The following is a 25,954-nucleotide window of genomic DNA, read 5'->3' as shown; positions in this document are numbered from 1 at the left end:
GGTTTCTTTAGGTTTGGGGAGGGTTTTTTGTTCTTTGAATACCTTAATGTTACCATGGTAACTTTAGTGGTTGATTAATCGTAGCTCAGCTTCTTGATCTTAAGAAAAGCATGTAAAATCTTCACCCCTGGCATTGGTTGCTCAAAGTATCATCTTCCTATTGTGGAATGGGGCTGGAGTCTTTGCTTAGTAGGGTGGAGCACCAGTGTCTGCTGGCTTGTTTTCTCCAGGACTGGAGATACAGATTGCTTAGCAAGCCACAATGCCAACTGAGTTTCTTTACTGGTCATAGGATACATCCCTGGCATGGGAGGCACAGCTGAGCCTTCTGAGCAGTATGCAGGTCTTGAATTGCTTGAGCTGGCCAGCCCTGCTTTAGATGAATAAAAGTGAATAATAGTCCCTTTGGATGCTAAAAGCTTCCAAAAATAGTTACAAAGTCTCAGCTAAATTTAATACGGCTAGAATGTCAATGGAAAGGATTAGAACACTTGGGATTTGCACCAGTTAGCATTTAAAAAAAAAAATAAAATCCTCTTCCTCATATCTGCCACTTCTGTAAGAGGCATAGTGGAGATTGACACTGTTTTTGTGTGGTGCTAACCAAATTGAAGTTAAAACGTGAGTGGACGTCACTGTACTGGAAACCTTTATTACTGTAAAGGGAGTAGTTGTTGTCCAGGTGAGAGATGCAGAGGTGAAGGTTGAAGGAAGTGGTGACTATAGTCTATATGGCTTTTGAGACTGCAACAGTTCATTAATCCTGTCACACAAGGTCCTGTTCTGCTTTTTCTAAGTAAGTAAAATGTCTCCATTTAAGTCCATGGGAGCTTTCCATAGCGAAGAATTAGCACCATATAAAAATAATACTAATCTCCAGTGTTCATTTAGCGGAATGGAGTGAAATCTCAGCAGGCTACTACTATGTGAACTTCCCTGTTATACTTATGCCTTCTGCCAAAGCCTTCAGTGTGGGTCCAGTTGACTTCAGCAGTTGTTGTATCCTTAGGGTAACGCTACAGAAATTGGTGACTCTGCTTTCATTGTCAGTGACTATTTTAAGTAAAAACTGACTGTTTCAATAAAATCTTACTCAGTGGGTTTGATTCCTCCCTGTGCTGCCCCCCCCCCCCCCCCCATTTGAATTATTGTAAAATTTGCTGTTTGGGGTTTTGGTGGCTTTTTTTTTTTTTTTTTTTTCAGTAGCAGCAGAAGTGGAATCCCTGCACTTTTTCTGGACCCTTCTAGAAAAAAAACTGCAACTTTTTTCTTGCTTTGTGTTTTTCCCAAATTTTCTTAATTCCTATAGATTACTGTTTCTAGGTTTGCACTCAGGACTCAATAATACTTTTAGTTTATAGTGATTATATTTAAAGCTTCTATTTGTAACATTTTGTTTGCTTTATTCTATTTTTAGTCATGTTGTTTGTCATGGCAAGCAGTGTTTAATAAAAAAAAGCAAAGTTTCCTAGCAATTTCAAGAGATATGTGCCTGTTTCTTGATGTCCCACAGGGACTCTTTTTTGAAACTCTAAGACAGGAAAATGGTCACCAAAGAAATGCATTATTAGTTTCCATAAAAACAATGGATAAATCTATATGTGCTTGGTGATATATAAGGCATTGATCCATTCAAGCACTTCATGTGCTCAATTTGTATTAATTCAGCAAAATTTCAGCTGCAGTTCTTTGCTCTGTAGGGGTCTGACTTCATAACAAGAGGAACATATTTGCTCTTCCAGTTTTACACTAAAAAAGTAATACTTTTTGATAACAATTTTTCAAATAGAAACTTCAGTAAGCTATTGCTATTTGCCAGTGAATGTAATTTTCTGCTAATCTGTGTTAATTTTAATTGGAGGTGTACCATGTCTGAAAATAGTGAGGTAACAGAATGAATATGTAGCTCCCACCTGGAATCTCTACAGAGCTTTTGGTTACACTATCTACAGGGTTAAACACTGACATGACATAATCTGTTCCAGTGGGAGGGATGTTTGCTTCATGTTTTGAACTATGACAAATTACAAGCTCTTGCACCCCTTGACCACAGGAGGAGAAATTTGAAATAACATATATCAGTGTAAAGTGATGCAAATTGTGTGTATGAATTGCACAAAAGTAGTGACAAGGAGATTCCACATGGGGTCTGGAAGGGTAGTGGCTGCTATGGTTTTCCAAGGGTTAATAGTACTGCACTCTTCGGGTACTCTATTCTATGTAATGTATTTTCTGATTTGGAAGTTTAGGGTCAAAACCCTACACCAAATTCAGAAATAACATAGGAACACGGATTACATATGGGTGAACTTTATTTAAAAGGGATAAACAGATGTGGAAAGCAGTCAGCATTAGCTGGAGGTTACATGAATTTGGGCTCAGGTTTGTTTATGTCTCAGTATCTCAGCCTTCTAAAGGGAACAATCCTGCTATGGAGTTTACTAGTGTGGTCCCAGGTAAGATATTGGTGAAGGAATTTAGCATCGATATTGGTGCTGGATGATGCCTTAGTGTTACTGTTTCGGTTTTTTTTTTTTTTGTGGCGTTGCCACTTCTGAAATTCCGTATGACAACTTCTGGTATCTTAAGTATTTGAAAAATTTCCTGATTTGGGAATGGAGAAGTAAAGGCATAGGTCACTTTGAACTCATTACATTTTAAAAGTAAGATGAGTACAGTTTAGTCTTATGTGGATGTCTTTCTGTTTTTTTGATAATATAAAAGGGACTATACGAAGGGGGAAGTTAACTTTGTCAGAAGCTGTGGAAAGGAGCTTTAATATAAATGGGAATGTGATCCAGTGATTGTATTATAGTTACATAAAAGATGACTTTGAATTGAGTTTATTTTATATGGCAATCCAGTTCATGGATTATGCATGATTTAGAATTAATTGTTTTAAGGTATTTGAAGTGTAAATTCTTTTGTTCTATATTGGCAAAATAATTGGAAAGAATATTTTTTGACAGCGTATTGCCTGAAGTGGCTAAGTAAATTCAAAGAAGCCACAAAACACTACCAACAACAAAACACCTTAGCCTTAAGGTGTTTGTCAGACATTATAAAGGATGCGTAGTTACAATTTTTTATGTATACGTGTAACATCATTTATAATGAAGAAAAACATTAGATTTCCAGCTCATAACTGGTTGAAGGTAACTTCTGATACCATGACTTATTATGAAGTTCATGCAGAGCTGTGAAAACTCAGATTATAATTTCATGAATGTTTTAAGTAGGTTTAGTTGCTGAAAAGTATAATTGTAACCTTTGCTGTTGCCAGTGCATTCCCAAACTTGGCCTTCTTTTTTTTTTTTTTCCTTCCTGGTTGCTACAAATATTTATGCAGCCATGAAGTGAATCAGTCAGGTCAGTTATCTACCTAATGGAGTTAAACCCAAACTTTTTTCCTTAGGCCTGGTCTTTTCTTTTAACTGAATCAGTTTGTGCAGTTGTGCCATGAATCCGAGCAGGAGATGCTTTCTCCACTAAAAAAGGTAGCATGGGGCCTGTCTCTGTGTAGGGAAGTGTCTGGTGTTGGAAGTGAGAAGCCTGAGGAGCACGACAGGTAATGTTGCATCTTTTGGCAGAAGTGCTAGTTTGTCCAGTCAGAGTCTGAACTTACAGCCCAAGGGTTTGAAGTGTGATAACAAATGTTGATTCAAGTATGTTTGCCCTCTCTGATTACCATTGAGCTCAGGCTTATAGGCAGTTTATTTTTTCTTGGGGAACATATGTCTTTTATTGGTGAGATTTCCATTTTAATTGTGGGGCTGGGCTTAATATCGTGCAGTACATGGCCCTTGTATAGCAAAGTCAAATAGTTATTCCATACAGATATTCTTAGCTGTTCAGGTCCCATCTTAAATTGGGCAGAGGATTTAATAATCAGGGTATTTTAAGTTGACTTGCTAGTGGAGTCAAGACTGATCAGAATTCTGGGTATATCTTAAGTGTAGAAGAGGCTTGTGCATGTATACACACCTACCTACAAGTCTTGAAAAAAAGATGGTCAAAAGGCATGTGAGACAGTGACTTTAAGAAGACTTGGCTAATACCCAAATCTCACTGAGCAAATCTCTCTCAAGAATTGTCTGAAAAAAGGAGCAAGCTTTTCTTGTTAAAGAGCTCTAGCAGAACAAAACTACTGCTACATAATGTAAGAGTATTTATTAATTTCTAATCTCAGGTAGAACTTTGAAGTCTATACATAGTAGAATTGCATGCTATAGTGTATGCTAATTTCCTTATTTCAACTAAGATGGTTAAAAACCTGAACTTCATGGTTATGACTTGTTCTGTTGCTTGTCATAGTGGTTTTGTTTAATTCTTAGCTTAAAAGCTTCCTTTCCTATCTAGTACCTTATAATGTGGCTATCCCAGGAGAAAAAAATAAACAAACAACAGTTTAGTGAGGAAACCTGTAGGCTTCTCTGACTTCTGTCGATATATTGAGATTCTTTACTTCTCTGCACACCCTAACAGCTTTGTTACACATTGGGGAACAGAATGTATGAAATTTTTTAGCTGCCATGAAGTTATCTTTAACATTACTATCATACTTACAGTGAAAGTGAAGCTTATTTATTAGACTAAAAAGTACAGCTTAAGAAATTGGCTAATATAGAGATGTATATGGAAAACAAGTCAGTGTACTGTATTGCCTCTCTTGCTCTACTTTGACTTTAGGTTCCATTCAGCCAGCAGATTCCTGTTTCATTATATCCTAGGACATTCTTGTAGATCTTAAACTTCACTACCCCCAGTTCCATTTAATCTCCCCTCTTCTCAGTGGAATGCTTATTGAGTATTAATTCATAATCCAAATTCCTACAACTTTTGAGTATCAGCTTGTCATCCTCTTGAGTCTGTTGTGTAAAGTTGGCTTTGAAACATCCCTCTCTGCTGGGTGGCCTCTTGCAGCTTAATGCTTGTGGGGGAAGAAGGGTTTTGCCCAGCGTGACTATAAAATAGTATCTTTACCGACTGCAGGTGGTTTGTCTGTTGTAAATTAAATACTTCATGCTCATGGGCAAAAGTCTGTTCTGCCATGTAAATTATATTTTGTAACATACTAGGCTTGAAGTTTATTTTTCTAAACCTAAAAGCAATGAGTCTCATCTTGACACAGGCTAGACATGATGGTGAAAACATATAGAGATGATTGTGTTTGGAGTAAATGATCTATTAATATTTTCTGCTTGAGTGGTGATACATTCAGAATTAAAGTTTCTTCGCCAGCAGTGGCTGCTGTGAGGATTTCTTTGTAGTACTTACATGGGTATGTTTACACTGACATGTACAGTAATACTAGGCTTAAGTGAGTTGGCTCAAATACCAGAGGCAATATTGCTGTGATACTGAGTTCCTACTACACTAATGTATATTGTTGAAGTTGTAGCCATCTCCTCTGTCATTTGTTCAGGCTCTTTTTTCAGTTAGAATTAAATTCCTAAGCTGAAATTAGTTGGAGATAGTTCTGCTAATGTGAGACCGAGCTGGCAAAAATACTAGTGTGTATTTGATAGTCTAAAAACCTGTCCTCAGGTTGACATAGTAAAAAGAGGTGATTGGCCTGAGGCTTTCATACTACACCTGCTTTCTTACAGCACTGCATCCTTGTTTGTTTTAAACCCCTCCCTCATAAATTACATGCATACAATACAGGACTAGGAAACTATTCTGTTCTGAGCTGTGTAACATACTTTAGTATCTGGAAAAGGAGGACAGCTAAGATCCTGTGACCTACCAGCTCTCTGCAGATCATTATATGTACTATGAGTGGTATTGCAGTACACTTACCTCTGGACAAGGTCCTGAATTATCCTGGTCTGACTTTGTGTTTCAGACTAGATGACCTCTCCAATCTTAATTGTTCTGGCTAATAAATCTGTCTATCACATGATTTGGGAGTGTGGACTCAGTGCTCCAAACTGATACTTTTGGGCATGACTTTATCTTGTTTTCTTGAGGATTTCTGTTGTTAGCCCTGAGACTTCAGCAATAACAATTACTGCCATTTCCGTAACGTAAAGTTACAGAATGATGTGCTCCGTCATCAGCCAAATGTCATTTTAGAGCAGCAGCAGGACTGAGGTTATATGAAAGGCACAGGCATGGCAAATTAGCTCCATAATTTAACTTTGCTTTACTGAGATTAAGTGTAATAAGCCCATAGGGTTTAATTTTGGACACAAGTCCTAAATATTGTATTTGAACTAATATTTACAACTATTTATAGAGAACAGCAAGTACGCAATAGAGCAAGGGCAAATCTGAAATGGATGAGCACACTGTTTATGTAACTCTCTAACTCCTTATGTTATGAGGAGAAAAGCAGCCAGTGATTGCATATTATTACTGAAAGAAACAAAAATATAAGGGAATTAAATTATTTCCCTGCATAGCTTCTAGTCAGCTTACTGGAGGTCTATAGAGGTTATAGTTTGATATCTAATACACCTGTACTAAGGACTGATAAATACCTGAATTTATACTAATTAACACACTGATAATTACTTGGACCTTTACTTATTTCCCTTGGCTGGTATGAAGTTTACTCTTGTAACAACAGTAGGGATACTGTTTGATGTATGGGCTTGTTACTTCCGTGTGTCTTAAAATTATCTTTCTGCTCTGATGGATTTGGAGTAAAGGCTCCAAAGTCAGCAGGATTTTCCCAAAAGGTGGTGAGAATGTTCTCTTGAGCCCACTCTTCCCTTTTTATTTGCTTCCTAATGTGATTAAGATGCAAACAAAGAAATTGCTAATGGGCATGGAAAAACAGGGTACATTCTGCCCTTAAACTGTAGAAAAAAAATTGGCTTTATTCTTTATAATAGTAACGTGTTGTACCGGTTTTTGATTCTGTGTTCATGCTACATTCTAACAGAGCCTTTTTTTCTTTTTTTTTTTTTTTTTTTCCTTTGAGTTCATGTCTGGTATAATTTTCAAAGTTATTTTCATTTTCTTCATACCCAGTGCATTATACTTTCTTTCTAAGCTGACTGCAAGCTCGGAAGCACCAGCCTGCCTTTCCAGTACAAACATGACTCTCAAACCCAAATGCAATATAGTATTTTCTTTTAGGCCAAGGGGCACTTAAGAAATGCCTTGCTTCTGGTTGTGTTCAGCAGCTTGTGCTGATAGGGTTAGGTCTCGTCTGTCCTAATAAATGGAAATAAAGCAAAGTCCCTATTTCAATCTTGGTGAAACTAGTCGTAGTGCCCTGTTTCAGAGGTCAGTTGTTGCCTTAAAATAGTGTGAAATATACTTTCTACAAACTAAGCCCCCAAACTAAGAATTTCTGGGTTAACTTGTGTATGTGATATTTTTAAAAGTGTAGCGTAACTGTGTGTCTCTTCTCCATGCTGCCAGGGATGAGGGGAGACTCATACTTCTTTGGAATGCGAGGCCTCTGTCACTATGGCTGCATCCCGGAAGATGGAGGACAGTTCTTACTCTACTCTCTAAATGGAGACAATGATTTAAAGAGATGTTTTGCAGAAGAAGACTTTCATGAAATAATCGACTTCAATGATCTCCCGAATTCTCTCTTTGCTTGTAATGTTCACCAGTCTGTGTTTGAAGATGAGGACAGTAAGGTACGGTGTCAGTTTCCATATTTTCAATGTAAAAGAAACATATGCCTTATGTTTGTGTTTACTGCAGTTTCAATGAAACAGATCAATAGTTTAATCTGTTTTGTACAAAGAAACTGGATCACAAATATGACTTCTTCCTAAGGTGACAAAAACACTCTGCCATAATGTTTATTTCAAGAGCTTAAAAGCCTTTTTGTCAACTATGGTGAACAAAAAAGTTTTTCTTTTGCTCAGAATTGCAGAATACTGAAATATGGGTACATATCTTCATAGCAACCATAGTTGCAGTCATGATGGAGGTGACAAAGTTAATCATGTGAAAGTGTCTCCCACTTGCTGATCATGTACCACTGTGATGGGAGGCTGCCTTTCTTCTATTTTCTCATAGAATCATTTAGGTTGGAAAAGACCTTTAAGATTATTGAGTCCAACCGTTAACACTGCCAAGTCCACCACTAAACCATGTCCCTAAGAGCCACATCTTCATGTTTTTTAAACACCTCCAGGGATGGTGACTCCACCAGTTCCCTGGGCAGCCTGTTCAGTGCTCAATAACCCTTTCAATGAAGAAATTTTTCCTAATGTCCAATTTAAACGTCCCCTGGTGTAACTTGAGGCTGTTTCCATTCATCCTATCACTTGTGAACTTGGGAGAAGAGACTGACACCAACCTCACTACAACTTCCTTTCAGGTAGTTGTATAGACTGATAAGGTCTCAAATATTTTAAGTTACCTGAAATACTCTTTTATCTGGAAAAATCTAAGATGAATGATAGTAAGAACAAAGACAAGAGGAACTGGGTGAGAATATTTTTAACTCTGCAATTAGTCTAAAACAGAATGTTGAAAACAATATCCTCTTCAAATTAAAAAAAAATAAAAAAAATTCAAGTTTTGCAGGAAGTGTTCAGTTCCTGTTTCTTAGCCTAGGATTCTTCCTGATGAAGAAGTTGGGAATATAAAACTGACAGCTTGGGGCTTTGATGAAATTAGTCTAGGCTGATTGTTACAGGCACATCTGAGGTTACTTGAGTGTCTTGTCCAGAATTTTCAATTTGGAAACAAGCTGGCAAGTGGTAAAGTGGGTTTTGGCTGGAACTGGCTGATGAAGTATCCAGATAAAACTACAGATTCACTGGAACCAAAGCTGGCCTGGATGGACAAAGGGTCTTTAATAGGGAAATTACCAGATGAAAGGGAAATAAAACAAGACTTCTAAGGATACATGCTTCCTGTTAAAGGTACTGAAAGAGGTATCTGTTGAGGCTGCACAAGAGGAATTATTTGGGTTTAAGTTTTTAGGCATCTTTGTCTTCCATAATGATGTCTTGTGTATGTTTGAGTAATACAGATTAAAAGAAAATAAAAGTTCATACCACAGCACTAAAACGGTGCACATTTTATTGTATTTAAGTCTTTTTGCTAATAAGCATCTTGCACTTATGTTGTGCCATTTTGTGGAATTTTGTAACCATCTGGTAATGAACTTCACTAAATATGAAGGGGTTTGAAAGTCCAGTTTTAAAGGAAGAAAATGGAAGCCTGCCTAGAACTAGAGAATCTCTCTTCATCCTTTAGAGATTCTATCCCCACTTGCTCCTGAGCTTTCCCTTTTGAGAGCTGTATTCTAGGATTTAGCTGATGGCTTAGTTAGAAAATGGAATGGGCGATTATGTAAGTATGTGGGATAGCAATCCCCAAAGACTTGCAGGACTTAAGGATGTGTCTTAAGAATAGCAGCTGGGTTGTGAAGGTGGATATTCTGTTCCATGTGCATGTCTGTAAACTATCTGTCAATAACATGGATTGAACAGCTCTGTTTGCAGGTAAGTAGTTACTCCTGTAAGTCTGTATTTAACTAGATGGGATTACCTTCAGATTTCTCATTAAATCCAAGGACCTGGGGAGCTGATTATGATTTTTATTATTCCTGTAGAACATGTACTTGTGCTCCCAGTTGATTAATACCCGTAATCCTTTCTATTATTAACTGTTGCTGCAGGATAAGAGCACACATGAATTCAATATAAAATATTGTCAAGTTACTAAGCTAAAGTTCAAAATCTCACAGAATCACAATCAATAAATGCTGCTAACACGCATATCTTCAATTATATATTGATCCAATGTATATGTAGTGGTACACTAAACTTCTTAAAGAACATACTACAGTAATGTTTATATCTACAGTAGTTTCATGGTGTTATCCATTCTACAGAAAGTAAAGTTTTTGCAATGTGTCTTTTGACTTTTACTCCTGACCTACACTTTTAGGAGGAAAATGGAGGTATGATTGGTTTGGAAGTTACAAGTTAGCTAGCAACAAAAGCCAGAGAAATGGGTCATTGGAAATGGTTGTTTTGATTTGGTGTGTGAACTTGCTGCGTAAATAATATTTAAATATATAAACTTCTGAGTGGTTTTGGCATGCAGCAGTATTAATGTAAAAAATTCATGCTGACAGCTTTAAAGTTACGTTACCTGAAGTGTCTTAAGAGGCTAAACTGTCAAGTTCAAATTTTTAACACACAAATCTAAGCAATATACTCACTAAAGATAGGTTTTTAAAAGCAAATGCCTTAAATATTTTTGTTTTAATTTGAAGGCATTTAACTACTTTGTATCAGATATAGTGTAAATTCCAGTTTGTGCATGAATATATGGGCTTGCACCAACCCTGAGGGAACACTTAGCTGCACATACACCTGCACTGTGGATAAGCCGACTTGCTTTGTCTGTTCTTACTGCACCATGTATCAGGTATACTCTTTCACCAATATCACGTGGCTGTACAGCACTTCTAAGAAGGGATTCTGTGTTGCCTACCAAGAGTCACGATGGCATCTGTAGGGAGCCTGAGTTTGGACCTTCATTTTCTGAAGATGAGGAATTGCAGCTGAAGGCCATGTCCTTTACAGACAAAGAAACTGTATCAGGTCAGGCTTGAGTTTTCTCCTGGCTGGCACCCTAAGGTCTCAACATAGTGAGTCTGAAGAGTTGTGAGCTCTGGGATCTGAGGATGAGTGTTGCCATCTGGCTTAAAGGAAGCTGCTCCAGAGTGACTGCCTGATCTTAAAACACTGGTGGAAGAAAGGGGAAATACAGATTATTACTATCTACGTGTATCTAATTTTGCTACAGGAACAAAGCGGGAAATACAGATTAGTACTATCTACATGTATCTAATTTTGCTACAGGAACAAAGCATCTGGTCAAAAAATATTTCCCTACCTTTCAGACCTGTGTTCTTGGAAAGAAATCTCTACTTAGGTCAGGAGAATGCCCTGGATAGCTAGGCCGATAATACGGGCATTTAAGGATTTGCACAGGATGGCTTAGCAGCTTCAATGCACTAACAGCTTGCTACAACTGAAGGGAGGTGGTTTTGCTTATCTCTCTGCTCCCATCATGGACAGCCTGCTCCATCATACAGAAAATGAAATTCTGCCTTCTTTACAATGTGGCTAGAAAATGCTGAGCTTTTTAGTTTTTAAGGAAGAACAAAGGCATGGAGAAGTAGATTATCCAACAGGCCTGTTGCAAAGCTGGGATCACATTCAGCTGTGTCCCTATCACTGTCCTGTGTTCTGATCATTTGTTTTGGTGTATAATCTGTTAATGGTAGGGGTAGATTTTTTGTTTTTTTGACTGTACAACACTGACTTGCTTGGGTCATGAAAGTCCTATTGTAGAGAAGCTAAAAATAAAATTATTCCTAAACCCTGGGATTTGCCACATGCCTCTTGGAAAAACTGATGGGAGTACTTACGTGAGCAAGATATGGCAAAATTGAGACTGTTATTTTTGGCTGAAATGGGAGGTGCTACTCCTTTTATCTCTCCTGATAAAGCAACTGTGGTGGCAAGCCAAAGGGCATGACTGATTACTCCTAGGGGTGGATATGTGTGTATTTTAACAGTTAATTGCTACACATAGTCCTCAGGCTTTCCAGATAGTAACCCTTTTGTTGTGCTTTTGTCATGCATATATCACTGTTTTGTAAAACCATCCTTTCTGTAACATGACTGTGTAGTTTCCTTCAGGCTGAAACTGGTAAGCACACTGTCAAAGTGAAGCATCTTTGTCTCTTAAGATGGTTCCTTCAGATGCCTCAGGAAATGCTTACACAAAACTGTCACTATTAGAATATGCTTATGGGAGGGGAAGGATGTGTTTCCTCCAGCTGTTTAGAGGCTGTATGCTCTTCTTTTTTCTGCTATTTTGGCTCAAATTGGAAGGAGCACCTATTAAATTTAGTAGTTATATTTCAGCTAAAGAATGATTAATCAGTTTCTGAGCATTTCAGTTATGGTGGAGCTGCCTAGGAGTCAGAGTCCATTAAGTGCTTTTTCTTGCTAGTGTAATTCAAACCAATAGGAGATGATATTTCTGTGTGAGAAAATACAGTGACCAAACATGTGTCCAGTTCTGGACTTCCCAGTACAAGGAAGACATGGACATACGGGAGAGAGTCCAGTGAAGGAGCATCTTATCAGTGTGTATTAACACCTGAAGGGAGGGTGCAAAGATGTTGGAGACAGGCTCTTTTCAGTGGTGCCCAGTGACAGGACCAGAGGCAGTGGGCACAAACTGAAGCACAGCAGGTTTCTTCTGAACATCAGGAAACATGTTTTTACTGTGAGAGTGACTGAGCACTGGCACAGGTTGCCCAGGGAGGTGGTGCAACCTCCCTCCACCGAGGTCTTCAAAAGCTGTCTGGACGTGGTCCTGGGCAGTTGGCTCTTGGTGGCCCTGCTTGAGCATGGGGTGGGGGCAGGGTTGGACAAGATGACTTCCAGAGGTCCCTTCCAACCTCAACTATTCTGTGGTTCTGTGAACATATGGTGAAGTGTATCCTAATTCTTCTGATGAGGAGGGTCAGTGTGTGAATGGAAGGTTGGGGAATGAAGGTGATTAAAAATACATTTCCTGAACTGTGAGCTTAGTGGAAGTGTGGTGGGGAAGGGAGGAGAAAAGAAGTCAAACTAGCAAGTCAATGGAAAAGATAATTCTATTTTAATGGAAGGACTTTATTATGAAAACAGTTACTATTTCATGAGGGATTCTTTCACATTACAATTTTATTTACATATTGGATGACTACTTGCTTTTACTACAGAAGGCGATGTTAGACTTCCTTTGACTTTTTTTTTTTAGATGTATTATTGAGCTTAGGCCTTGAAAAAGATTTAAGGCAACCTCAAGTGAGTGCTGGAATATTTGTTCAAGGATGGTGCTTTAAGAGAACTCTGTAGCTTTACTTGGAAAGGCTTTTTTTTTCTTTGTAACTTGCATTTAGCTTTCTCAACAAAGCACATCTTCACGCTGCTATTTTTATTTTTAAGGTGCAGTAAAAGCCACTGGACTGTTCAGTGGTCTGCTGTGTTGTCTTTAACTTTTATATGTTGGTTCTGGAACTGAAACTTTCTACTGATGCATTGACTCTGAAGCATATAATTGAAATGTGTCTGTTCAGAGCTCCTTTTAAACAAAGTGGAGCCGGTGTGTCTGCTGCCATGTGTGAAATGTTTCTTCGGTTCCCTTTTCCCACAAGCTAATTCAAGATGATGCTCTAGGAAGTAGGCTTTGTTTCTGCAGGGGAAGATCTGTTTCTTCTGACTTCCTTTTAAAAAATCTAGATTGTGAAGTCAGAACCTCTTTGGTCATATGACATCACTAAAGCCTCTAGGTGTTGAGTCATCATTATATTTAGAGGGTGGCACACTTCTTTTTAGTCTAATATTAGTATTCAAGCCTGGACTCAGTGGAAGGTCACCCTAGCAAAGATGAAGTCACCGCTCCAGGGCTGGAAAGGAATGCAGGCTTCATTCTGCCTTCCTGGTACACTTGCTGTTGCTTTGTTTTACTTTCAGTTTTTCTACCTTTTAAGGTTAAGGTTGTTGTCCGTTGATAGGATAACATTATCAGAAACTGCCACTTGAAGCAGACTGTGCCTTGTGCTGTGGAATCTCTACCTACTTTTTGTTCTGCTTTATAAATGGAATGAATGTTACTCCCTGTCATTCTATAAAAATTGAAGTGTTTCTTTACTGTACACTGTGTATGTATTTTTTTTATTAGATGCAGAGAGCTTGCAAAGAAAGGCTGCAGGAGCAGTGTCCTTCAGCACTTCATGAATCGTAGCTGCCCTCTGGGAATCCTATCTTGCACTCTTCTCTGGGGTGGCAGTTTAGAGACATCTAAGAAATACTTTTTTATATGATGGAGTCACTAAAATATAGCTGTAGGAGGCTGTTCTTGCTCTGAGAAGTATGCAGTCTAAAAAAAATTCATTTTCCATGGCATTTATTCTGTAACTAATTTCAAATACTTTCTCTGTGAACTGTATCAGTGCAATCCAGTATTTCAGCTGAAAACACCTCTGAACTTTCAAGCCTTGCACCTGAGAGTCCATCTGACTGCTGGGGTGATAATCACAGCTTTTGCAGCCTCATTACATAAGTCCTCTCTACATCCTAAAAGAGCTGTTAATATCTGTCATTCGTAAACCTACCTTAGTTTACTTTCTACAGTATACCTGCTGGCCCTCTTTAGTCAACTGTGTATTGACGCATGGAATGGGATGTTGGTGTAACAACTCCTCTGTATAGCTGTTGTTTCTGTGCTTTACTCACAGGTCAGTTGTAAGTTATGTTGAGGAGCTCAGATAACAAAAACAGTCACTTCATGCAGTCGAATATACTGTATCATATGAACTACCTAAACATGACTGGCATGATGTCATGGTTTAACCCCAGCTGGCAACTAAGTGGCACACAGCCACTTGCTCACTCCCACCAATGGGATGGGGGAGAGAATTGGAAGTGCAAAAGTGAGAAAACTCTTGGGTTGAGATAAAGACAGGTTAATAGGTAAAGCAAAAGCCATGCATACAAGTGAAGCAAAACAAGGAATTCATTCACCACTTCCCATTGGCAGGCAGGTGTTCAGCCATCTCCAGGAAAGCAGGGCTCCATCATGTGTAACCGTGACTGGGGAAGACAAATGCCATCACTCTGAATGTCCCCCTGCTTCCATCTTCCCCCAGCTTTATATGCCGAGCATGGTGTCACATGGTCTGGAATATCCCTTTGGTCAGCTGGGGACAGCTGTCCCAGCTGTGTCTCCTTACAACTTCTTGTGCACCCCCCCCCCCCCCCCCCCCCAGCCTGCTTGCTGGCAGGGTGGTATGAGAAGCGGAAAAGGCCTTGACTCTGTGTAAGCACTGCTCAGCAATGACTAAAACACCCCTGTATTATTAACACTGTTTTCAGCACAAATCCAGAGCATAGCCTCATGCTAGCTACTATGAAGAAAATTAACTCTATCCCAGCCAAAACCAGCACACACCAAGATGCACAAAGTATAGGAATGCCTAGAACTCCCTAGGACTGTAGAACCACAGTAACAGTAAGGTCCTGAGGTTTTACTGGAGAAAGGGCAGTAGCGAAGTTAACCTTCATTGACATTTGGGATCTATTGAGTGTTTGTTCTGATTCGGGGGAAGAAACTGAATTAGTTTTGATTGGTGTGGTTTGTGTATTCGGAATTTTAATACATATATATGAGATTATTTAAGGTTGCTCTTGTCACTGTTAACAAGACAACTTGCTGAGGGTACTAAAGGCAGCTCACATATTTATGTATGCATATAGGGTCTGACACTAGTATTCTCTGAGGTGATCTGCAGAATTTGTAATGGAACTGTAAGGAGTCGTTAGTCTAGTCTGATTTAGGCATTCCTTCTGTCTTCCTTCTTAGTTGGTTCTGGCAGTTACTAAAAGGCTTCAGTGTTTCTGCTGTCTTTCTGGAAAAATGCATAAGCTTTATGATTTGGTAGCCTTTGAAGAAAGACAAAGGGCATACTGAGATTGTGCAATTGTAACAGTATGGTTAAGTTAAATCTGTGTGTATGCTCACTTCATCCCATGCATCCCAAGGTATACTTGGCCACGATTATCATGTTGACACCCAGGAATTGCCAAGTTCCAAGTATTCCTCAATTCAATCAGTGTTCAATTCCCACTCTGAACACGCATTTTTTTAAAAACAAGCAAACAAAACCCAACCAACCAAACAAAAAAAGTAACAAGTATTTCTGGGCCTGAAATGCCACTGTCTAATAATTTATACAGTACTTGGGCTTATTTTCCCATACATGCATGGGGTGCTTGGTAGCACAAATGCCCTTGTTTCGATAGGAGAACATGCCTGGCAAAAGACCAACTGGGTTAAAGGTAGGCCTGTATTTGTTGCAGCTGGAATTTGGAGTAGTGCTTCAAAGCATCTAAATACTAGTTCCTTGTAAATTACAAAAATAAACTGATTAATGTTCTTTCCAGAACACACAAGACAGCAGTTACTGTCTGCTTTTTAAATTTGGAAATGTACTTTTCTCCTTAAGAGCAACTATGGAAAACTTCTAGTATTGCCTTTCTGTGGTCATGATCTGCTCTGCAGTCTAGAGGGAACACGTTACTTCAAGGAACCACCGTGGGTGGGAAATCTTCCCTGGGAAAGGACTGTTCAGGGTACATACTTCAATTTTTTTTTTTTTGTACAGGAATATAATTTTCTTATCAGTTCTGCTAAAATACACAGAATTTTGAATAAGGAGACATTTTAACAAAGGTGTTGGTAAAACCATGCCAAGGTTTATGAAGACCTTCTGTTGTGGCATGAGAAAACATAGGCTCTAGGAGCCAGAGGGAATGCAAGGTCAGGAAAGAATTGTTCTGTTAATTACTCCTTTCTCTAACACAGTGGACATTGTGGGATAAACTGTGGGTAGGTCTGACTTAGATATCCCTAAACACTCTACAAATTTAGATTAAGATTCCACTTTGCAGTTGTCGGTCTCCTGTAATAGGTTGAACTAAATTCCTGGACTTAAATGCCTTTTGATCTTTGAGGAAGTTGAGATCTGGCCTGGAACACTGAGGCTAGTATGCCTTTCCTCTGAACTCGCTACCAGTGTTAGCTGGGACACGGGAGTTCAACCAAGGACTTCTGCTGACAGAGAAGTTTTCTTGTTGTTTTTTTTCCTTCCGATTATCCTGCTTGAAAGTATTTGAGAGTTTCACTGTGTGTATATGGAATACTGAGCTTTTTTTTTTTTTCTAGGATGATAGCAGGATATGTTGCTTTCTGGGATGATTACCAAGAGAACCTAGCAGCAATCTCTCCATGCAATTTTATGCTATTTCATATTTACAAAGTTTGAGAGGGTTGGGTTTGTTGTAACTGGTGGTAGTTGCTATTCTTGATGAGGGTTACTCCTGTTTTGGTTTTTTTGCTTTTTTTCTTGTCTGGCAGTCTAAGGTGTAGCATGTTTTTGTAAAGCAATATAAAGCCAAGAATATAAACATCGGGTCACCCTTGGAATAAACCACAGCAATGTATTCTACAGGAACTTCCTTGCGTCTAATTGAAACTTCACTTGGCACAGTGCGTATTAAAGCAAGAAGTCAACCCTTCTGGTATCTGCTAACACAAGCAAGAGCTACATCTTTCAAAGGAAAAAGCTACCTCTATGTAGTTTATAGAAGAGTCTTTGGTTTGTTCTGTTAAGTAGTTCTTATCAGCTAATATCTGTTAATAATCAAACATGGTTTTTCCCTTCTCCCTCCAGCAAACTGTCATTCTGAAGTCAACAAAAATACTGTTTTTCTAGCTGATAGTAATCAAAAAGTGCAGTAAAGCCATTCTAATGTGGTTAGGGCAGCAGCTGTTCCTTATTTTAATACCATCAGAGGTCCTAATCCATCCACAAGTTCTGATATCAGTTTTCTGGCCTAAGGAAAAGGCTTCTAAATGAAGGTCAGCCTTAATTACCAATGCATAAAGACATTGCATTTACAGAAGCTACATTCTGGCTTAATTGCATTCAAAACAGTAAATTTACAGCTCTAAGTACTAGTTATTTAAGGGAATTCTCAAATGTTTCATACAAAATATATGTTAAGAACTCTGCACCAGAGTTTAATGTAATAATAAATCAATTCATGCTTGATAGAGGTAGGAAAAAAGTAATGCTTGGAAAAGATTGTAGTCTTAGAAAATGAGGGATACTGGAAAGTGATTTGAGGTAATACAGAGCAGAGAAGAGAGAGACAGCAGCTTTAACATTGTGGCATTGGTTAAGACAAATTCTGCAATAGATTTGAGCACAAAGGTGAGAGATCATATTCAGAGTTGAATCAAGGTGAAATGAATTATCAGTTACTTCTGTGCATTTGAAAACATGTTTTCTTCTGTGCCAGATAAATTCATGCTTCTTTGTGGTTAATGGAAGTTTAGGCGTTGGCTGCAATAGTGCAAGGATTTCTCTATGGCTGTGTTCTCGGATCCAATCATCAGGCAACAGATCTGCTGATAAACTATATCGTTTTGTCAGCTGAGGAGTTTGTTCAAATTCTTAGTTTCCCGTGTAGTACGAGTTTTAAAAAATAATGTATCTTGTACTTTTTTATTGTCTTGCTTTAATGTGATTTCTTTTAACTGTAGGTTCTTTTCCTCTAATTTGATTGCATTTTGTAGACGCTTTACCCTGCTTAAATTACATGACTTTTGTACTGGGCTTTGAAATTTAATACAGAAGTAGAGGCACTGCAAATATGGTAGATGTAATGTGTATGTCTCGGAGGGATAAGAGAAACTTTTTCCATGTGATAGAGACTAATGAGCTGGAAGTTAAGATGATAGTAGGATGGGAAAAAAATTATAGTATCCCTGGCAAGAGAGTAATGAAGGCATCTATTACACTGCAGCAGGGTGGATTCAAATCAGTATGTGTTGTCTTTAATTGGTTTTTCATTTAGTCTAAAAAGCATAAAGACATTGTAAGACTGCAGCATGCAATCATTTAGAAATGTTGCATTTAATGTTAATGGAACAAGTATTGGGGAGAAATCTGGTAACTTCATCCCTGCGTTTCCAGTGTGTGGCTAGCTTACAAGGGAAGAACAAAACTAAAAACTTCAGAAGATGCTGAGGAAATGAGGTACCAGCCCCTGACTGAGTGGGAGTTGGCCCCTGTTTTAAGGTCTCAATAACAGACTGGTGTGCACCATGGGGCTGACTTCTAAAAGCCATGATAAAGTTAAGCAACGCATGTCTTTTTTGTTTTTATCCTTCATGACTCTTCTGAATGGTGATTATCTATTTCTCAAGATAGTTCTTCTTTAAAGTTTTGGGTTTTTTTTTTTTGTTTAATAGCCAGAGTCTGTGGTGTCCCTGACTGAAAACACAGTCTGTTCATTCGGGCTGAAATACCACCAGTGCTGAAGTGAAGGGAATGGGTATTTCACGTGGCTGAGATTGTGTTGCATCAAGCCACAGAGCTATCTAGATCAGCCTTCTGCCAGTTTGGAAACTGGAGTTATTTTTATGTGGTTTCCTTCAGTTGCTGGAACAGAGCCATGTACAGACTGAAGGCACTGACACAGCACAGGCCCTGATCCAGAGGCTAGGTCCTATGCAAAATGAAACATTTTTAATATACATTAGCAAGTTTACTTTCTTTTGGCACTGGTTGCTTTCACGTTCTTGCCTTTGCAAAGCTTTTGGGTGGATTCTTCCAAGAATGTCTGTTTAATAAGAAAAGAGTAAATTCAGGTTATATAATGATATATACTTAAATGAATGACTTTTAGACCTGTTCTGTTCTTACCTGCTGGTGATCCTGTTCCTCTGAATAAATGTGCGTGGCTGCTTTTCACCATCTGACTTAAAGGTTTTGGCCGTGGACAGTTCCAAATTCCTTTAAAGTCTGCTGCTGTCAACAGGAACTGCAAAAATGTATCACAGGATGGTGTTATGCTGTCCTTCCTTCCTGTGTCCTTCTGTAAATCCCCTTATCTTTTGTATCTGTCACTGCAAATCTTCCTTGTTACTATGACCATTTCATTTCAGGTGTTTCTCTCAACAGTGTTGAGTATATCTGCTGTGTGGTCTGTAATACAGCTGCTTCCGATATGAGCTTTCTAATTGTTCCTGTTTGTCTTGTAGTTAGAGGGAGAAACACATAGCACAAATGATACAGGAGAGTTTCTTGGGAAGATAATAGGTCTTTCCAGTTTCAAATGATTTAAATAATAAAGTTTATACCTCTTAAGTGTTTCCCAAATAAATAGTTTTATTCATTACTGGTTGTCTTAATCTGTCACCCTCACAGTTTTGAAACTAAAGTTTTTCTGGCTCCCTGCTGTTTTATGACCTACATGTAACAGGTGCAGTGTGTCCTGTGTATGTATTTAAATTTTGAGAAATTTTAGTGGAGGTAACTGTCACTTACTGAAGCATAGTTCAGATTATCTATTCAAAACCCTACTGCACTGTAGTCTTTCTGTTGATCTAAAATGTATGATCAGATTGACATTATGTAGTGACAATGAAAACAAGCATTTAAAATAGGTTGTCCAAACTATGTATCTGCATTTCATGTATTTATTTCAGGTCTAAGAATTCAATCCTTATCTGATCTTTGTCAGAGTTTTAAACCAGAAAAAGATGGATGTATGCCTTACCGATACCTTTACTGAATACACTACAAAATAAGATGAGATTTTTCTGAAACTCATATCTTCCATTCCCAGTACAATCCTGTATTTTTCCCAGTCATTCTTTCTCTTTTTTTTTTTTTTTTTTTTCTCCTGTTAGTAGGTCTTGCACAGATCTGCACTTTGAATGAGAATTATTCCAACGTAAAAAACAGACCACCAACTACTCTCTGGTAGTATATCTGAAGGGTGGGGAATGGAGTCTGAACAATAACAGATGCTGGATTCTCAGAAAATTCTTCATAAGCTGAAAGTCATGTGAAGGCAGTGACTGTTTTAGAATTCTGTGTGGTTTATATGTACGACAAATATGCGGTATAGAGTTTCTGGATAGGCTGATCTTGTTGAAATATTTGGTACCTACCTTGCTTTTTCTTCTAATTCTGCATTAGCAGTTAATGCCCTCCATACCTTACTTTGTTTTTGAAGGACATTCAGCTATCCTTTATCCATGTTCTTGTAGTGTATGGACTGCTATTAGCCCCAGACCTATAAAACATAGGATGTGTCACTATTCTGTGATACTGATTTTTAGGAAAACTTTAGATTCTTGTTAATGCCTTCTGTGGTTTTGAGCTTTATGGTATACCTGAATCACCATCTGTATGTGGGGTTGGTGGGGGTTTTTTTGCCTTTTTTTTTTTTTTTTTTTTTTTTTTTCCTAAGGTCATATCTTAGGTGTGTGTAGGGTGGGGTGAAGGAGGGTATTTGAAAGTGGGGTTCTCACACAGATGCATCACTTTTGAAAACTGGGTAGAAGCATCAATATTGTGGAATTTAAGATTAAAATTATGAAAGTGAAACGCACTGTTTCACTTCTTTCTGATCTCTCCTTGCACCTAATAATCATGCAGCAAGTCACCTTGATAGTGAAGATAAACTTAATTTATATGCACTTAGACTATTTACAGTGTATAAAGGAAAATCCTGGCTGGTGCAGAAAAAAGTCACACTTTCTGTGAATAATCCACTGTGTGTGAACTAAAGGAGATCAGAATGTGTGTGCTCTGGTTGTATCAAGTGCCATGGGTGCCATCTGCTGACTCCTTCATGTACCACATAGCTCTTCAGCTGTGGGAAGAAGGAAAGATAACATATGTTAGGGAATGTAGTTTTAAATACTCTGCCACTCGAATATTAAATACAAAATATAAGTTTTAATCCTTGCTGATTTTGTACAATATGAACAATAGTGTTCATCCTAAATGTATTTGAGTTTCATTTCAGCCCTGCAAAATAGTTTTGCAGAGTAATTATTATTACTATTAGTGTTCTTTTGCAGTGTTTTTGCTTACGGTGAACCTAGGTCTTAATTTTGCAGTGTATTGTGGCTCATTTTCTGAACTCAGCTTCTAGCCATGCACTTTTTTAATCTTTTCAACTTCTTTACATTCTGAACTCTTTCCTTATTCCACTTGTTATATTCCATTTATGGTATCCTGTATATAGCTAGGAAGTGAGACAGAAATAATTTCTTTATTGTGCTTGCTTGCAAACCTGGTAAAATAGATTCTTTTGTCCTCAGTGAACATAGCAGCAGTGCTGCCAGGTGAGGTGATATAATAGGTGGCCATACCTGATTTAGTAACAAAGCTGAGAGAAGGGGCAAACTGGAAGAGTACAATTTAGCTAGACCCTAGAGTAGTTTATAGCCTATTTATTAAATTGGTTTTAAAGGGAAACTTCTGCTTTGTCTTGCTTGTCATAGTTTTCTTTAAAACCTAAATTGATGTATTGCTTTGGCTCACTCAACTGAATGTCAGTGAGTATCTACTGAGAAGAAATTCAATCCTAATAAGCATGAAAGTGTAATATCTTAGGCTGTGTTGCTGCTGTAAATCAAATAATGTTCTGGCAAGGGTTCCAGCACTATAATGTGAGATAATGTTTTCAACTGTATTGTTAAAATGGCCTGTGACACTTTTGGCTGAGGAGAAATAGTACTTTTCCTAACAACTTCCAGACATAGTCTGGGAGTCTGCATGGTCACAGCAATCATTCCCAATAGCCATTTCAGAAGCTAAGGGCGAACCGTTTCCTTGAAATAATTTAATTATCACTTAATAGCATAGATGTGGCCAGCACATGGCAGTTTGTGTCAGGGTCCCAAGTGTACCAACAGGCTTTAGTTACTGTGGCAAGTCTCACCTTCTGCTTATCGGTCCAGGAGCTCCATTAAAGCTCAGGATGGGGCCTTCATTCCTGGTCTGAACAATTACGTAGGTCTACGTTTCTCCAGTCCTGTCCTTGGCCACACATTGTAGCCTTGGAGTTACATTGCAGCCTTTCTAGCTTTGGCTCTCGCCCTATCTCTTTCTCTTCCTGACTCCCTGGGTAGACCTAGACCTGTTTCCATTGCTTTCTGTGGCCAGGGCTGTCAATGGTTGCTGTCACCAGCACCCTGCTCTGTCCACCCTTTTCAGATGCTGTGGACAGGCCCTGGTCTGTGAGGGTACTGCCTGCACTGTGGTCACCCTCAGCTTCCAGCTAATCCTCATTCATGAAGCAGCTTTGCTCTTGCTACTCCCTGACAGTTGGGCTCAGGACTTGGGAATGGGCCTTGACACCACTTAACTTCTGTCATGTAGAAGTAGCTCCAGTGTCCTGATACCAGCCTAAGCCTGCTGGATTAACTGGAGATTTCTCATATGGTATCTTGGGATCATATGATTAAACATACGGTCAGGGTTTAGGCTAGTTACTTGTGGAAGTATTGCATATGAAATAGGGACAATAATTCTAGAAATGTCCAGTGGGGGACAAAGAACACATTTTACAGAGTTGTGCAAAATCAAAGGTTGGGTGCACCTTCTTTATGAGACCCTAGTGTAAATTAAGCAGTGCTCCAAAGACTCTCAACATACGTGAAAGCAGAATGCAAAGGCAGATCCTGATGGAAAGTAGTGCAACTTCAGTCTTGATGAACATCAGTGCCAGAGATGATGTGCTGAAGGTGCTTTGCTAGTGTCTGAACCCACATGTGGCTAGCAGTAATGGGCTGAGCTTGAAAGTGCAGGTAAGTCAGAAATGGGTGTTGAGAGAAGTTTATAAACATTCTTTCTTCCTGTTACCTGATCTTCCAAACCACAGTAGAAAATATAGTATCTACAGAAGAGGATTATAGTTGAAAACCTTGGAATGATACCATCAAGACTCCTCTATTTCCTACCCAACTTTATTTGCATGTAGCAAGACACTTAATATTCCAGAGTTGTTTTCCTTCCTTGTAAGGACAAAAGCAAAACATTTGGAAGCCTTTAACACAAAAATGGGGTCACTGAAACCCTAATATAGAAGTGCTGTGAAGGTATGTGCTTGGGATACAAGAACAAAGAATCATTTTCCAGCTTTTTTGATTCTTTCACAGAACTTGAAGCTAGTTTTCCTGCTTTGACTTCAGTTCAAAGGAGCATGCAGCCTGCCTTTAAAATTACATTTGAGTCTTCCGTAGTTGAATGAGAATGAAACTAATATTTTTTTTTTTTTCCATGTATAATTTGGTTCTTGATTACCTGAGGTTTTCTAATGACACCCATTTTGACTGAACAAAAAACCTTATGGAGTTCTCATCACGGCCTCCTTCTAAATACTTGAGGTAGATGCCTGCCTACTTTGTCAGAAAGATTGGAAAAAACATCTGAGATGGGCATTCATACAGTTCCTTTGCCTTTGCTTTTTTCCTCATGCTGTTTGCTGTCCTCTGGATCAGTCTTGCTTTGTGCAGATTATAAAATCAGAGCGTGCTGCTGCGTATGTCTTATGTCTGTCATTTCATGATGTAGGTTCTAATTTTCAAATTACTTGCTCTTTAACTAGAACATACTTCTAGAAGATAATCTGTTTTCTAAAATCTTGTTTGTATTATTGATGTGTGTTACCATGATATGTTTGATGGATATGTGAAACTTGTTATGTAAAATTTCAAACAGTTTATACAGTCACTCAGACTCTGAATTAAAATACTGCTAACTTGTACATTGCAGTTGAACTGAAGCTGAGTAGGAATTATCTGCAAGGTTTGAACAGAACATTTTATGCAACTGAAATTTAAGTGCTCTGCAGTGCTGAAGGCAGTCTTCCAAAAAGCAAGTATTGATATAAGCACCACAGGAAACCAATGGCTTCTCAGTGCTCTACATTAATAAATTACTTTTAATACTACTTAATTGTCTGCTGAGCTCAGAATCCTAATATGTTTTTAAATAACCAGTGTTTCATCTCTGTGTGTGTATATATATATACACCTTGCACTTTCGTATTTGTTCAAGATTTTATGGGTGTCCCAGTGTGCTAGCTACTTTTGATGAAGTAGCTTCACGTCTGTACTGATAACAGGAAACTGAATCTAGAAGTGTGACAGTTTTTAGACAAACACTGAATACTGGGTTACGTAGTTGATCTTTATGAAGTTAACAATTTTTCAGCGCTTAGAGAAGATCTTGTTCTTCTAACTTCAGATGAATGGCTGGTATTTTGTAGCCGATTCCTTTTAAACAGGTGGGACAATGCCTGGAAAAAGATGTCTAGAATGGGTTGGAAGGGTTTAGAATCTGGCCCATGGGGAGTGATGGTGGAAATCAGTGCCTGAAAACTTGAACTACAAAAAAAAAGAGGCCTGAGGCACAAATGCTAATCCTGTTCCTGGAGATTTAGTTTTGCAGTCTTCCTGTACTCCTAAAAGTGTCACTGATGGGCATGTTAGTTACAACAAAAAAGGTCAACGCTCCACCCCCGTTGAAAGTGGAAGCTTAAATTTCTTTTGCTTTCTTGCCCCATGAACAAGGCTACACTGCTATGTTTAAAGTAGTTTCAGTCTACTGCTTACCTTATGTACTTAGGTAAGCAGTAGGTTCTGTGCAGCCTAAGAAAAAGATAGTAGCTTATTTTCGTGAGGGAAGCTATTGATACTGTAAATGTGAGCTTTTATGTAACTTTTAGGATGTTTGCCTTTTCACTGTTGGAATCTCTTATCTGTCTAAATAGACTCACCAGAAGGTGGGGATAAGGAACTTTTTATAAGCTTGGAAAGGAAACATGGGAGCTTTTTCTTTGGACTTCTGCTTGTTACTGGTACTTTAAATTCTCTACTTGATATATGCCAGTAATTAAATCATAAAATTGTATTTGGATATGATTCTACTTACTCTCTCAACTACCCTCACCGTGATTTGAAAAAAACCCCAACCAAGACTACATAGGTAAAATAGCCTTCAAATATCTCTTTCTAGGTCTTGTTTTGTTTTTTGTTTTTTGGTTTTTTTTCTTCTAATCCCCATCTATTCTTTGTCAGTGTTTGCCTCTATCAACCTGTTTAGTTGTGAATTGTACGTGCTCTGTTCTTCATACCAGCTGATACAAGGATACCACCTCCACCTACAAAAGAAATGATCCAAGATACATACTAAGTGGAAGATCCTTAGTGGATAGTTTGGTATCCATGCTGTGGAGAGGAAGCATAACCAAATGATTACAGACCTGTTTGGGACTTGGCACCCAAATTGTGTTCACAGGTTTCTCTTTCTCTCCTGACCAGGCTGCTTTATATGTGTATCAGAGGACTCCATTACTATCCCACCTACTATAGCAGGGATGTTGTTAGGATAAATGTATCATGAGAATTATTTAAGGCAATTAACATGCCTTGCTGTTACAGGTAGCCCTTGACCATTTTAAATTTTTTTTATAGGAAAGGAGGGAGGGGAAATAATGTTGCATTAAGATGATTAAAATCTGACCCATTTTTATGAATATTTGTTGTCTTATTTGGCAAAGCACTACTGAAGTATATA

The 25,954-nt window shown here is 38.4% G+C and overlaps 1 protein-coding gene across 1 annotated transcript in view; it reads left to right on the top strand.

The window, feature by feature from the left end:
- Positions 1–25,954, top strand: part of RCAN2 (regulator of calcineurin 2) — an 88,764-nt gene that overhangs the window by 1,896 nt on the left and 60,914 nt on the right. Inside the window, exon 2 of the mRNA XM_030037791.1 lies at positions 7,378–7,604. Within this exon, the coding sequence (XP_029893651.1) occupies positions 7,380–7,604 (225 nt within the window). The 5' untranslated portion in view covers positions 7,378–7,379. The remainder of the gene's footprint in view (positions 1–7,377; positions 7,605–25,954) is intronic.

The sequence above is a fragment of the Aquila chrysaetos genome, chromosome 15 (assembly GCF_900496995.4).
Source record: "Aquila chrysaetos chrysaetos chromosome 15, bAquChr1.4, whole genome shotgun sequence".
NCBI lineage: Eukaryota > Metazoa > Chordata > Aves > Accipitriformes > Accipitridae > Aquila > Aquila chrysaetos.
This window is presented reverse-complemented; position numbering and strand designations above follow the sequence as displayed.